The following is a 14,064-nucleotide window of genomic DNA, read 5'->3' as shown; positions in this document are numbered from 1 at the left end:
AAGGCGAACCACCGCACAAGGAGCGTGCAACTGCCCCACCGTTATGCGCCACTTCATTTTTCGTGGCAACCAGCGGTCAGGAAGACGAACTGCCGCACAAGGAGCATGCAACCGCCCCGCGGTTATGCGCCTCTTCATCTCCGCCGAAACCAGCGGTCGAAAAGGCGAACCGCCACGCAGGAAGCGTACAACCGCCTCGCGGTTGTGCGCCCCCTCAGCTTCGCTGCAACCGGCGGTCCAACATGGGGGCCCAGGCCCACATGTCATGCAACTGGCGCGCCGGTTACCGGGTGCGGAAAAATCGCACCGCCACTCACGCCAATGCCACATCTTCTCGGGGCCATCACGGAAGACTGAAAAGATAAGTTTTCAGAACCAGTGCAACGACTCGAGGCATCACGCGCATGGCCCAACACTGACATTAAGTACGAAGGTCACGGGCCAGTCAACCGTGGGAATAAGCGTAGCAGTCGGCATGACCATAGGCGGACCGGCAGTAATTGCGTCAACAGCGTCAACAGGCGCGCAGGAGCAGCAGGCCAACCGCTAATCAGACTCTGGCCCCACCTGCAGGCTCGCATCTTCCCCTCAGGTGGGCCCGGGGGCCAATGTCGGTACCCTGAATCAGGGGTACCCTCTTCTACAGTATGAAGATGTTGTACACGTACGACGCCTCCAAGCCACACGGAGAACGACACCCGACCCCACCACATGGGCAAGTCTAAGGGCACCATGTGGCAAGGAAAGATAATACATCCCAGGATGCATCATTGGGTCCAGACCTCCACAGAGGGACACCGGACCCATGTACGTACAAGTCCGGAGCTCCCAAGAAGGCATGTCGGGTCCCTCGGGTGGGCCCCAGGTCCCTCCGAGTAAGGTCCGGGCCTTAGCAAGGTCCCGGGACGGGGAGGACCCCGACATGAGTAAGGGTCCGGTGCTGGCACGTGTCCAGGCCTTGCACTACGCTCCCCGCTCAGGCGGAGACCCGCTGTTGCCGCGTGGCTTGTGGCTCGTGACATAAGCCAATGGGCCAAGCCTGACGTAAGGCCCCTAAAGCCGCACAGCTTCTGCATTTATTGCGGAAAGGACGTGCCGCCTGCCACCACACTAACGGGCGACGTACCCTCTCAGCATTTAATGCGGCCTGTCCAATCCGCTGGCAGACGGCGTCAGAGTCATCCAGCAGACGGTGCGTCTGACCAGTTTGTTGACAAACAGTGCGCCCGTGCCGTGCGGCGCACTGTGCTCATCATCCCTTCTACAAGAAGCTTCCCCTGCACGCCGAGGATACGCAGATCTCGGAGGTCAGAGCACAAGAAGATTGCCCCAGCAGCGAACATTTGTAGCTTCAAGTGTTATATTCATTATGTCCCTGGGCCCACATGTCGGGGCTCAGTACCTTTGTGCATGCCCCCTTCAGCTATAAAAGGGGAGGCATGCGGCGTTACAAGACAAACCCAATTTTAGGCTCACTCAGACGCTCACAAGTTCATACAAGCTCTCAAGCAATACATCACACAGTGGAGTAGGGTATTACGCTCCGGCAGCCCGAACCACTCTAAATCTTTGTGTGTTCTTGTGTTTCTTCCCATTTTCCAACTAACAAGCAAAACGCTTAGGCCCCTCCTCATCTTATAATTTAGGGCGGGTGCACTCCGCCACCCGACCGGAGATTTTCTCTCCGACAGTTGTGATGCTCATCAAGCACCAAAATCAATTTAGAAAAAAAATGGTAAAGGCCATTTTCCTTTCACATGCCAAACTTCTAGTTATAGATCGATCACATAGGCACTAAACGTGTTAGTAGCCGTGCCACATTTCCACTGTCACATTCAGGGACGAAGTCGGAAAAAATTAGTAGGACTGAACTAAACCGCTATAGCGATATAATCTCAATAAATCAATAAATTTAGCAGGGTTTGGAGTAATCTCATATTAGAACATCGATGAACGAAGGAAATCCTAAAATACATAATGAGAATGTACTAGTACATTTTAAATTTTAGAAAGAACATTAGAGGGGTCTATGGGTTCGGGAGCGATTGGGGGTGCTCGAGCTCTATCCGCCCCATATCTAGCACTGTCACTAGTCACATTTCCCTTAAATGACACGAGCGCACCTGCACATAGGTCTCGTGAGAGCAACAACTGATTTACACTCTGTTGATACTTGATAGGTTTGACCTTACAACAAACGGTATGAAGCAATTTTAATTAAGCAAATTAATAATGAGAATGCGCTATTTTGTATTGCTCAAGTTAAACTTGATAATGTCATGCTCAGGGACCAAATAGAAAATCTAGAACTTGAAAAGTTAGCTCTATGTGAAAAATATGATATGTTGTCTTATTCCCATGAAAAATTGCTTGATGACCATATCATATTAGAAACTGCTCATGAGGATATTATTGCTAGTTTTAATTTCTGTGAACCTCATATAAGCACATGCATTCATTCTGAGAATACTTTATCATGTGCTAACCCAACTCCAAAGTAAGTGAATCTCCGATTGAGCAACAAATGTCATATTGTGATGAAAAGATGTTCATCGGAGAAGTCGAAAGGCTTAGGAGGAGCGTGAATAAATTGAGGAGAAAGCGTCACACTCGTCCTCTTCAAGATATCCACGGACGCATGTTTGAATGCACTCGAGCTAATAGTTAGTTATTAGAATTAGACGAAGATATCTAAACAGTCTAGCTATAGCAAATTAGCTAATAGTTAGCTAGATATTCGTTAGCTAGCTAATTCTACTAGCATTTGTTTAGCAAACTAACTATTAGCAAAAGTACATTCAAACATCCCTTAGTACCGTTAATTGTACGTGATCTAGTGGGTGTGGCATGATGACATTATTTCCGACCACACTGTTTTTCAATAACACTGAAGTGCCCTGGTTCAATAAAGTTTCCCAGATATGGTAGCAAAATATAGTATAGTCAATGATTTGCTCTCACATAAATAAAAAGAGAAACACTAAATTATATAGAGTTTATAAGTATGTTAATTAGTGCGGTGTCTAGTCTAGTAATAAATGCATGGACGTGAATCATGCCATCAATTTTCTGTTAAGGGCTAGTTAATTTTCCCTTAATCCCCTCCATCAATCCCCAAAATTAAGTATTTGAATTTTCAAACTATCCTTAATGGTTTTTAAATTTCTCCGGTTTCTGGAAGGGCCAAAGGGTGAGAATGATATATGGATGAACTATGTGAAATATGCTTGAGCCAAACTTCAGTGGCCAATTTCAAGAATTGAAGTAACACTGCAAAAATATAGATAATATTCTCCAAACTAATCCTCAGTCCAAACATCAGTTCTTAGGAAATTATCCATGCTATGGCAGTGACTAATCCAATGTGAATGTATATAATAGGAGATAATAACTTTAGGCTATATTGCAATGTAATCTACAATGGTAATGGCGTGCCAATGATCTTTGTTTTAAACCGATAGTAACCCTGACAAAAGGAGAGAAATGAGAGCATGAAAGTTTTTCTCTAAAATACAAGTGAAACAACAAAAAAACACCTCGAAATATTGGTATGGATTGATCGAGTATATATGAAAACAAAGTCTAAAAAGGAACGCAATCTAGCTAAGCACAAATTCAAGAACGAATTATAAAATTGTTATTACATTGCCAACACACACACACACCACACACCCCATGACCGGTTACTTCCTTGTATAAAAAAGAAGCAACGAATTGCATTGCATGTCCTGCAAAATTAACCTTAATTACTATGCATGCTAGCAGCTCTCTACGCTAGAGCCCCTCTACTCGATCATACCAAACAATAACATCTCAAAACTGCAGTTGCAAGCTTTACGGAGCCTTCAAACGAGTACTTGATTACTACTACACCAAGCTTTATTGTTCTACGTACCTTCTTGGAGCAGTAGAGATCAGTGACCTAATATCATCCCTGGTTGCCGGGGTGAAGGAAGCTTCTAGCTGAGCTCAGTGAGAGCTGGCCTTGCGAGTGATCGAGGCTATCTACAGCGAACTGATGATCGGTGGCTTCTTTCATGGCGAAGCCGCCGCCTTCCGGCGAGTAGAAGACGAGCTGGGGCCCCGGAGCAGCAAGAGACAGCAGAGACGAGAACGGCGAGTGGTGAGCCACCGTCTGAGGCGAGGTGCCGCCGTGGCTCACCTGATGATCATGGACGGCGGCATTGCCTCCATTGGTCCAAGACTCACCGGGCGTGTAGTACAAGCCGTGAGCCAGCGGCATGGTGGCGTTGGCGAGGCCGATAGAATTGTTGAGGCCCATGCCCATGAGCCCTTTGATGCCTCCGTGGCAGTGGCGTTTGCCGCCTTCGGCCATCGCGGCCGACGCGTTCGCGGCGGCAGCGGCGGCGGCGGCCCGGTCGGCTGCAACGTTGGCGAAGGGCGCCACCATGGACGGCGGGAGATGGGCGACGAGGTCCTGCCCTTGCGGCGGGAACTGGAGCGGAGGCAGCTTGTCGATCTCGTCCTGCGCGGCGTCGAGCAGCCAGTCCACCACCTTGCTCGGCTGGCTGAGGCCCAGCCGGTCCTGGAGGTCGTAGAGCTGGATCGCCGTCGGCACGGACAGCCGCACGCGCCGGTCGCGCAGCCCCTTGACCGTCCTCACCTTGCTGTGCCGGTCCTTGCCGCCGAAGACCCGCGACACGCGCACGATCCTCGACTCCGTCGACGGCGGCCAGTGCCGGGAGCTCGACAGCACGGGACTCTTTGCGACGACGGCGCCGGCGCCGCCGGCCGCGCCCGGCCCCTCGGCCTTGGTGCACCCGCCGCCCCCCAGCTCTTCATTGTTGAGGTTGCCGCTTATCATCTCTTATTCTGCTAGCCACCGATCATGATGACACCTAATAACGGATCATCATCAGGATAGTACAGAATTGAACCAGACAGTCGAGACTACTGCAGGGGAAGTTAATTGGGCATGCATGAAATGAGATCGCTGGCGCATCCAGATGACAGTGCGTGCTGCTGCTGGTGCTGGTGAGCAACATGTGGATATGGATCGATCTGCCCACTGCTGTCCACTGGTAAACGAGCAGCCTTATTTGCTACTAAGGCACTGGTCAGATCGATCGAATCACGGAAAGATATGGGCATATATATGGCACTGAAACATGAACTTGGGTGGATAGTGGACTGTAGCTCTCTTTATTTATAGCAAAACTAATGATACAGCTTGTCCTCGCAGCCTATATCTATAGAGTGGTTAGCTCTTCAATACTAATACTGATCGATTTTTTTTATTTCATAAAGTTTCTTAATTCCTGTGTAGAAACTGACAGTAGACTTACAACCCGGCCAGTTTCCTTCCCTCTTTTTATCTTTGCTCCAGCTCACCATTATTATGCTCTCTTGTAGCCTGTTATTATTATACTTCCTCTTATGCTTAAATTTTCCTTACTCCACAAGCAGCAGTAAACTAGAATCCTCTTCCAAAAAAGAAAAAAAAACAGCAGCCAGTGTAATTCGAAGGTGTGTGTTATAGAAACATGCTAATTAAATATACGATGTTCATCAAGAAAAATATTAAAAGTCCTACAGCTAGCACCTATATATAATCCTATCCAAAGCTCATTAACAACAAATGCTGGAGAAATAAGTTAGAAACCGGCGGAGGGAGAATAATGGGGATGAGGAACAAATAAAATTAAGAGTCGCCTTGAAAAATCAGATTGAAATGGGTCCCTGGGCTGCCTTGTGCCTCTTCCAATCCCTTGCTCTGAAGGTGGGGAAGCAAGCTGCTTAGCGTATACATATATACTAAAAGAGAAAAAAAGAATTATATATGTTTTGTTCCCCAAAAGACAGAAAACAAGTACTCCCACATATAAAAACAAGGGAGTGTGTGACGTATGCACTAGTGTAAAATGAAAACTTATTTTTCTCGGAGTGTAAACAAAGCAAATATATGAGCAATTAAGAACAGGAGAGAGAGAGAGAGAAGAACTTAAAATCCGGCATAGCTAGCGTGTAGTATATATATGTAGTATAGAATTGTAGATCCATTAAGAACCACTTACAAACATCATCAAATTATAGGTGGCGACACACTTCGTCCTTCCCGGGCCACCAGCCGGCTCAGCTCAGATCAGATCGAGAGAGATCAAATATATTCGACCATGGCCGCTGCTCTGGCCGAATCAAACGCCGGGGATGATAGTGGCTCCTCCGGCCGCCGGCCGGCGCGCGCGGCGCTGATATAAGCGAGAGCTCGAAGCCGCACGCCCGAATTCGTCCGGCTAGCTCAGCCCGGAGAGCGAGGGAGGGCTGGGGCTCGATCGTTATCAGGGGGATGGAATAATGGTGATGTGGATCGACGACCGGACGGCGCTGGATCGGTGCTGCGGTGTGAGCCCTAGAAAGCTGTAGTGTTAGCTGGAGAAGGGAAGGGAAGATGAGATGAGAGGGAGCAAAGCAAAGAGAAGAAAGGAAAGGGAGAGGTGGTGGTCTCAGCCAGCCGCCGGCTATCTACACTAGCTGCTTCTGCCTTCTGCTAGCTGCTGGATGGTGGTAGTGTTTGTAGTGTGTACTGATGATGATGGGAGCAGGCATGCACTACTACTACTTGTGCGTTGTGAGGAACGGACTTGTGTGGTGCTTGTTTGCACCAACTATAAATGATCAGCTGCTGCTGGTGGCGTCGTTTTCGGGTCCCTGTCCTTTCACCCCGGCCCGGCAGGTCGTGCTCCTCGTGTGCGATAAGCTAGCAGCGCTGCGCCGTGTTACCGTCGAGAGCAGAGATGGACAGATGGTGACGCCGCGCGGTGACGACTCTCATTTCTCGCCACGTACTACGTACAGTGAGTAGTGCTGCGGGACGACTGCACTGATTGACGGTCGTGAACTACACGCGCGTATACTGCCGCGCCACACCTTTCACGTTTGGGTTTTCTTTTTTTTTTCCCTGAAGCAAAAATAACCGCTGCGAGAGCGTTTACTTTGCAGCAAGTAGCTATAGCTAGCTTGATATATTACTGGCGAGTAATTAATCAAACATACAAACGCTCCAGTACCCAAAAACCGTGAGCTTAATTTCAGCTAACTCTTGCGAAAAAATTGAACATTTCCCAATAAAGTCAGTCTCAGTCGAATCACATATAATAAAATGAACTGGGATGAAACTCTTACTCTCAATATTTATTTTTATTCCGTAGTTTACTAATCATTTAATTTCATGACTAGTAGAGATTTTTACATAGAAAAACCTTACTCTCTCTGTTCCAAAAATAAAATCGTTTTAGTAAAATAGTGGATTCATTTAATATTTAATGTACGTGTTTTATATACGTGTCTAGATTTAACATCATTTGAATTTAGATACTAAAACGACTACTATATTGATACAGAGGCCGTATTTATTTTCATCCCTTCTTAAATACGTACGTGTTCATGTCATAAAAAAGTACTTGTGTGGCAACTTATTTAATATAAATGAATTTCACATAAAACTATCACTAGGACCGATCTAATAGTAATACCTACCAGTGCGTCGTTTGAACCCCATATGATTTCACACACACAAAACTCAGACCGGCCCTGAGGTCGCGAGCTCCAATAATAATAACTGAGCAAACTAGAAGAAATACTAATCGTCTCAGATGACAATATATTGATACACTATTTGAGTATGAAGACATACATATCGTTGTCACGGAGTTCTCTCAACCCATATTACGGAACACACCAATACATATCACATCATTCATGATATCTCATGACACCACCAATACGTATCACACGTCAAGTTGACGTTTGGTTGGCATGCAAAATGTAACGTAAACAGTAATGGTAATGATTGACACTTGAGTGACCGCACTAATAGGTTTGAATATGCCGGTATTAATTTTTAGTGTGTGATCTAATTACGGTTGACTTAAAAAAAATAATGATTTAACGTTATCGATTGCTCGTTACGTTACAATTATGTGAACCAAACAGTGTCTAAATTCCATAATAATCGTCAAGTGTCTTTCCCAATGTTTTTGTACGACCCAGCATATATACGACGAGGCTTTGCATGTCCTTGCGCACCAGAACCTAGGAGGCTACTCTATATAGAGCAGGGACCATGCTTCTTTTGGGCATCCAATAAACCCGCGGCAGGACCACACCCCGTGCATGGCTTTTTATCCTTTTGTAAGATCACACATAAATCCGGGTACGGTGAACAAAAAAGCGGACGACCGCGCCACCATCATTAGTCATGACCATATAATCTAGGTTGGGTAGATCTCTTTACCATTTTTTCTCTCTTCTCCTTTTGTTTTCTGTGAAAAACTTGGTACTCCATTAGGGGAAGCTTGCAAGCAACTGCTCTCCTCCGCCTCCCTCTGTTTCCGGAAAAAAAAATCGTTGCATCCGGCATACAAAGAAACTACTTTGCAGCGATCTGCCTCATAATATTATCTCTTGCGTTTTCTGCAATTACGACAGCCATTATTTTTCCCCTGAAAATATATTTCAACACTTTGTTAGTGCAGCGTGCACCTCAAAGCATGCAGCCATGCACCGCTGTTAGTATCATGATTCGTTGCTGCGTCCTTTAATTAGCAAGAATAATGATTAGTCTGAACGACGACCATGATGCATATGTGAGGTTAGAGGTTGCTATATTTCATCTTTGCCGAGTGCCACTTGGGACACTCGGCAAAGAGCCCGTCAGGGAGGGTCCCCATGTCAAGCTCTTTGCCGAGTGTTCTGTGCGGCACTCGGTAAAGCCGACCTCTTTGCCGAGTGTCAGCGACATAACACTCCGCAAAGAGCCTCTTTGTCGGGTGTTACACTCGGCAAAGTGACCAATATATACCTTTTTTATTTGTTTTTTTGTATTCCATCCACACAAACAGAAGATATTACATATATATCACATATATTGTCGGGGACCATAATTAGGGGTACCCTCAAGGCTCCTAATTCTCAGCTGGTAACCCCCATCAGCATAAAGCTGCAAAGGCCTGATGGGTGCGACTAAGTCAGGGATCAGTCCATTCGAGGGACTCGATCACGCCTCGCCCGAGCCTAGCCTCGGACAAGGGCAGCCGACCCCGGAGGATCTCCGTCTCGCCCGAGGCCCCCCTCCAGCGGCGAACATATTTCCGGCTCGCCCGAGGCCCTATCTTCGCCAAGAAGCAACCCTAACCAAATCGCCGCACCAACCGACCAAATTGCAGGAGCATTTAATGCAAAGGTGGCCTGACACCTTTATCCTGACGCGCGTCCCCCAGCCAACAGAGCCGAAGTGACCGCCGTCACTCCGCCGCTCCACTGACCGGCCTGACAGAAAGACAGCGTCGCCTGCGCCGCTCCGACTGCGGTGCCACTTGACAGAGTGAGGCTGACAGGCAGTCAGGCCCGGCCGCAGGCACCATAGGAAGCTCCGCTTCGCCCGACCCAGGGCTCGGACTCGGGCTAAGCCCCGGAAGACGGCGAACTCCGCTCCGCCCGACCCAGGGCTCGGACTTGGGCTAAGCCCCGGAAGACGGCGAACTCCGCTCCGCCCGACCCAGGGCTCGGACTTGGGCTCAGCCCCGGAAGACGACGAACTCCGCTCCGCCCGACCCCAGGGCTCGGACTCCGCCCTGGCCTCAGCCGACGGTCTCCGCCTCGCCCGAACCAGGGGCTCGGACTCGACCTCGGCCACGGAAGACAGACTCGACCTCGGCTTCGGAGGAGCTTCCACATCGCCCAACCTAGGGCGCAGACCAGCCACGTCAACAGGAGGCGCCATCATCACCCTACCCCGAGCTGACTCGGGCCATGGGGAACAAGACCGGCGTCCCATCTGGCTCGCTCCGCCAGATAGGCGATGATGGCGCCCCGCATACTCTGTGACGACGGCTGCTCTCAGCCCCCTTACAGAAGCAAGAGGACGTCAGCAAGGACTCAACAGCTCCGACAGTTGTCCCTCCGCCAAGCTCCAGCACTCCTCCGACGGCCACGACATCACACCAGCTGGGTGCCAAAATCTCTCCGGCTGCCACGACGGCATGTACTTAGGGCGCTAGCTCTCCTCCGCTAGACACGTAGCACTATGCTATACCCCCCATTGTACACCTGGATCCTCTCCTTACGCCTATAAAAGGAAGGACCAGGGCCCTCTTAGAGGGGGTTGGCCGCGCGGGGACGAGGACGAGACAGGCGCTCGCTCCCTCTCCCGCGTGGACGCTTGTAACACCCTACTGCAAGCGCACCCGACCTGGGCGCGGACCGAACACGAAGGCCGCGGGATTTCCACCTCTCTCACGCCTGTCTCCGGCCACCTCACTTCCCCCCTTCGCGCTCAGCCTCGCGTCGACCCATCTGGGTTGGGGCACGCGGCGACATTCACTCGTCGGCTTAGGGACCCCCCGGTCTTGAAACGCCGACAGTTGGCGCGCCAGGTAGGGGCCTGCTGCGTGTTGACGAACAGCTTCCCGTCAAGCTCCAGATGGGCAGTCTCCAGCAACCTCTCCAACCCGGGACGGTGCTCCATTTCGGGAGTCTTGAGTTCATGTCCCTCGACGGTAGCTACTACATGATACTCATTCCACCGCCGGGCGACAGCGGCAATGGCGGCCGACAGCCCGCCCGTCGGCGGCGGAATCGACGACGTCTTCCCCGCGTGGTGGAAGAACAACCTTCGAGCTCATCCCGCCCTCTTCCCCACCGATGGAGGGGAAGGCGGGGCAACCAAGGCCAAGCAGGAGGCAGCGCCTCGTCGGCTGTCGAGCGAGCCGATAGCGCCGGCACCCCAACGGGGGGCGCACCGGGCATCGACCTCGCGCTTGAGACAAAGACAAGCGTCGTCTCCCTGCGACACGCCAATCCCGAGCAAGCGGACGACGCCAGCACGCTCGCGAAAAGCCTGCTGGACGTCACCCTCGTACCTGAGACGACGGTGCAGTCAGTCCCCGACGTGACTTCATCACCGCCCGTCGACCAAGAGGTACCGACCGATTCCCATCCCACGTCATTTGGATTCAGCCTCAGCCCGCCTAGCGGCTTCGCTTTGGCGGGCGCTCTCGTAGAGGCGAGCCCAAACCCTCTGGGGTTTCGTATGCGGTCACCTTGGGACCGGCTGACGGACGTCTCGACCTACGGGCCCTCTAGGTCCGAGGAAGACGACGAGCCCGACTTCTGTTGGGATTTCTCTAGACTTGGCAACCCCAGTGCCTGCGGGACTTCATGACCGCATGCGACTACTGCCTTTCCGACTGTTCCGATGGTAGCCGTAGCCTCGGCGACGAGGACTGCGGCCCAAGCCGCGAATGTTTCCACGTCGATCTAGGGGGTCCCTCCGAAGGTAACCATCTCGGCATGTCGGATGACGGTGATCTCCCTAGGTCGGTGCCTCGCGTTGACATCCCACGGGAGCTAGCTGTGGTCCCCGTTCAGGCGGGGGGCCATGACCCACAGCTCGAGCAAATCCGCGGGGTGCAGGCCAGGCTCGACGAGGGAGCAGGAGCGCTTGAGCCGATCCGCCGGAACGTCGGGCAGGCATGGGCGGCTCAACCTCCGGCCAGAGAAATACGTCATCTACCCCAGGGCTTCCACCACCGCATCGCCGACGATGTCAGGGTCAGGACGCCACCCGCATCCAGTGGGGTTGGCCAGAACCTGGCTGCAGCAGCAATGCTCCTCTGCGCGATGCCGGAGCCATCAACCACCGAGGGGCGGCGAATCCAGGGAGAGCTCAAGAATCTCCTGGAAGGCGGCGCAGTCCGACGGGCCGAGAGCTCCGCCCCCCGAAGGCAGGGGTACCCCTCGGAACCTCATGCCGCGACTTCCTGATTCATGCGGGAAGCCTCGGTCTACACCGGGCGCACGCGCAACACAGCGCCTGCGGCCCCGGGTCGCCTCGGCAACGAGCACCATCACCGCGACCGTCGAGCCCACCTCGACGAGAGGGTGCGCCGAGGCTACCACCCCAGGCGTGGGGGACGCTACGACAGCGAGGAGGATCGGAGTCCTTCGCCCGAACCACCCGGTTCGCAGGCCTTCAGCCGGGCCATACGACGGGCCCCGTTCCCGACCCGGTTCCGACCCCCGACTACTATCACAAAGTACTCGGGGGAGACGAGACCGGAACTGTGGCTCGTGGACTACCGTCTGGCCTGCCAACTGGGTGGAACGGACGATGACAACCTCATCATCCGCAACCTCCCCCTGTTCCTCTCCGACACCGCCCGCGCCTGGTTGGAGCACCTGCCTCCGGGGCAGATCTCCAACTGGGATGACCTAGTCCAAGCTTTCGCCGGCAATTTCCAGGGCACGTACGTGCGCCCCAGGAATTCCTGGGACCTCCGAAGCTGCCGACAGCAGCCGGGAGAGTCTCTCCGGGACTACATCCGGCGATTCTCGAAGCAGCGCACCGAGCTGCCCGACATCACCGACTCGGATGTCATCGGCGCGTTCCTCGCTGGCACCACCTGCCGCGACCTGGTGAGCAAGCTGGGTCACAAGACCCCCACCAGGGCGAGCGAGCTGATGGACATCGCCACCAAGTTCGCCTCCGGCTAGGAGGCAGTTGAGGCTATCTTCCGAAAGGACAAGCAGCCCCAGGGCCGCCCATCGGAAGATGCCCCCGAGGCATCAACTCAGCGCAGCGCCAAGAAGAAGGGCAAGAAGAAGTCGCAAGCGAAACGCGACGCCACCGACGCGGACCTTGTCGCCGCCGCCGAGTACAAGAACCCTCGGAAACCCCCCGGAGGTGCCAACCTCTTCGACAAGATGCTCAAGGAGCCGTGCCCCTATCACCAGGGGCCCGTCAAGCACACCCTTGAGGAGTGCGTCATGCTTCGGCGCCACTTCCACAGGGACGGGCCACCCGCGGAGGGTGGCAAGGCCCGCGACGACGACAAGAAGGAAGATCACCAAGCAGGACAGTTCCCCGAGGTCCGCGACTGCTTCATGATCTACGGTGGGCAAGCGGCGGATGCCTCGGCTCGGCACCGCAAGCAAGAGCGCCGGGAGGTCTGTTCGGTGAAGGTGGCAGCGCCAGTCTACCTAGACTGGTCCGACAAGCCCATCACTTTCGACCAAGCCGACCACCCCGACCATGTGCCGAGCCCGGGGAAATACCCGCTCGTCGTCGACCCCGTCATCGGCGACGTCAGGCTCACCAAGGTCCTCATGGACGGAGGCAGCAGCCTCAACATCATCTACGCCGAGACCCTCGGGCTCCTGCGTGTCGATCTGTCCTCTGTCCGGGCAGGCGCTGCGCCCTTCCATGGGTTCATTCCTGGGAAGCACGTCTAGCCCCTCGGACAACTCGACCTTCCCGTCTGCTTCGGAACACCCTCCAACTTCCGAAGGGAGACCCTGACGTTCGAGGTGGTCGGGTTCCGTGGAACCTACCACGTGGTACTGGGAAGACCATGCTACGCGAAGTTCATGGCCGTCCCCAACTACACCTACCTGAAGCTCAAGATGTCAGGCCCCAACGGGGTCATCACCGTCGGCCCCACGTACAAACACGCGTTCGAATGCGACGTGGAGTGCGTGGAGTACGCTGAGGCCCTCGCCGAGTCTGAGGCCCTCATCGCCGACCTGGAGAGCCTCTCTAAGGAGGTGTCAGACATGAAGCGTCATGCCGGCAACTTTGAGCCAGCGGAGACGGTTAAGGCCGTCCCCCTCGACCTCAGCGGCGACGCCTCCAAGCAGATCTGGATCGGCTCCGGGCTCGATCCCAAATAGGAAGCAGTGCTTGTCGACTTTCTCCGTGCGAACGCCGACGTCTTCGCGTGGAGCCCCTCGGACATGCCCGGCATACCGAGGGATGTCGCCGAGCACTCGCTGGACATCCGAGCCGGAGCCCAACCCGTCAAGCAGCCTCTGCGCCGGTTCGACGAGGAGAAGCGCAGAGCCATAGGCGAGGAGATCCACAAGCTAATGGCGGCAGGGTTCATCAAAGAGGTATTCCATCCCAAATGGCTTGCCAACCCTGTGCTTGTGAGAAAGAAAGGGGGGAATGGCGGATGCGTGTAGACTACACTGGTCTGAACAAAGCATGTCCGAAGGTTCCCTACCCTCTGCCTCGCATCGATCAAATCGTGGATTCCACTGCTGGGT

The 14,064-nt window shown here is 53.0% G+C and overlaps 1 protein-coding gene across 1 annotated transcript; it reads right to left on the bottom strand.

Annotated features, from left to right (window-relative positions):
- Positions 1 to 3,605: 3,605 nt before the first annotated feature.
- On the bottom strand, positions 3,606 to 6,526 carry LOC100281328 (uncharacterized). Its single transcript, NM_001372498.1, has 2 exons — positions 6,036 to 6,526; positions 3,606 to 4,859 (listed from the first exon to the last, which is right to left on the bottom strand). Exon 2 carries the CDS (start codon positions 4,823 to 4,825, stop codon positions 3,929 to 3,931), a length of 897 nt encoding a protein of 298 aa, NP_001359427.1. The 5' UTR covers positions 4,826 to 4,859; positions 6,036 to 6,526; the 3' UTR covers positions 3,606 to 3,928.
- Positions 6,527 to 14,064: the final 7,538 nt, after the last annotated feature.

This window comes from Zea mays, chromosome 6 (assembly GCF_902167145.1).
Source record: "Zea mays cultivar B73 chromosome 6, Zm-B73-REFERENCE-NAM-5.0, whole genome shotgun sequence".
Classification (NCBI taxonomy): Eukaryota; Viridiplantae; Streptophyta; class Magnoliopsida; order Poales; family Poaceae; genus Zea; species Zea mays.
Note: the sequence above shows the minus strand (reverse complement) of the source record. Positions and strands in the feature narration are given on the sequence as shown.

Bases quoted from the DNA above. Each gene is read 5' to 3' on its own strand.
- LOC100281328 (NM_001372498.1), bottom strand. From the start codon at position 4,825: ATGATAAGCGGCAACCTCAACAATGAAGAGCTGGGGGGCGGCGGGTGC.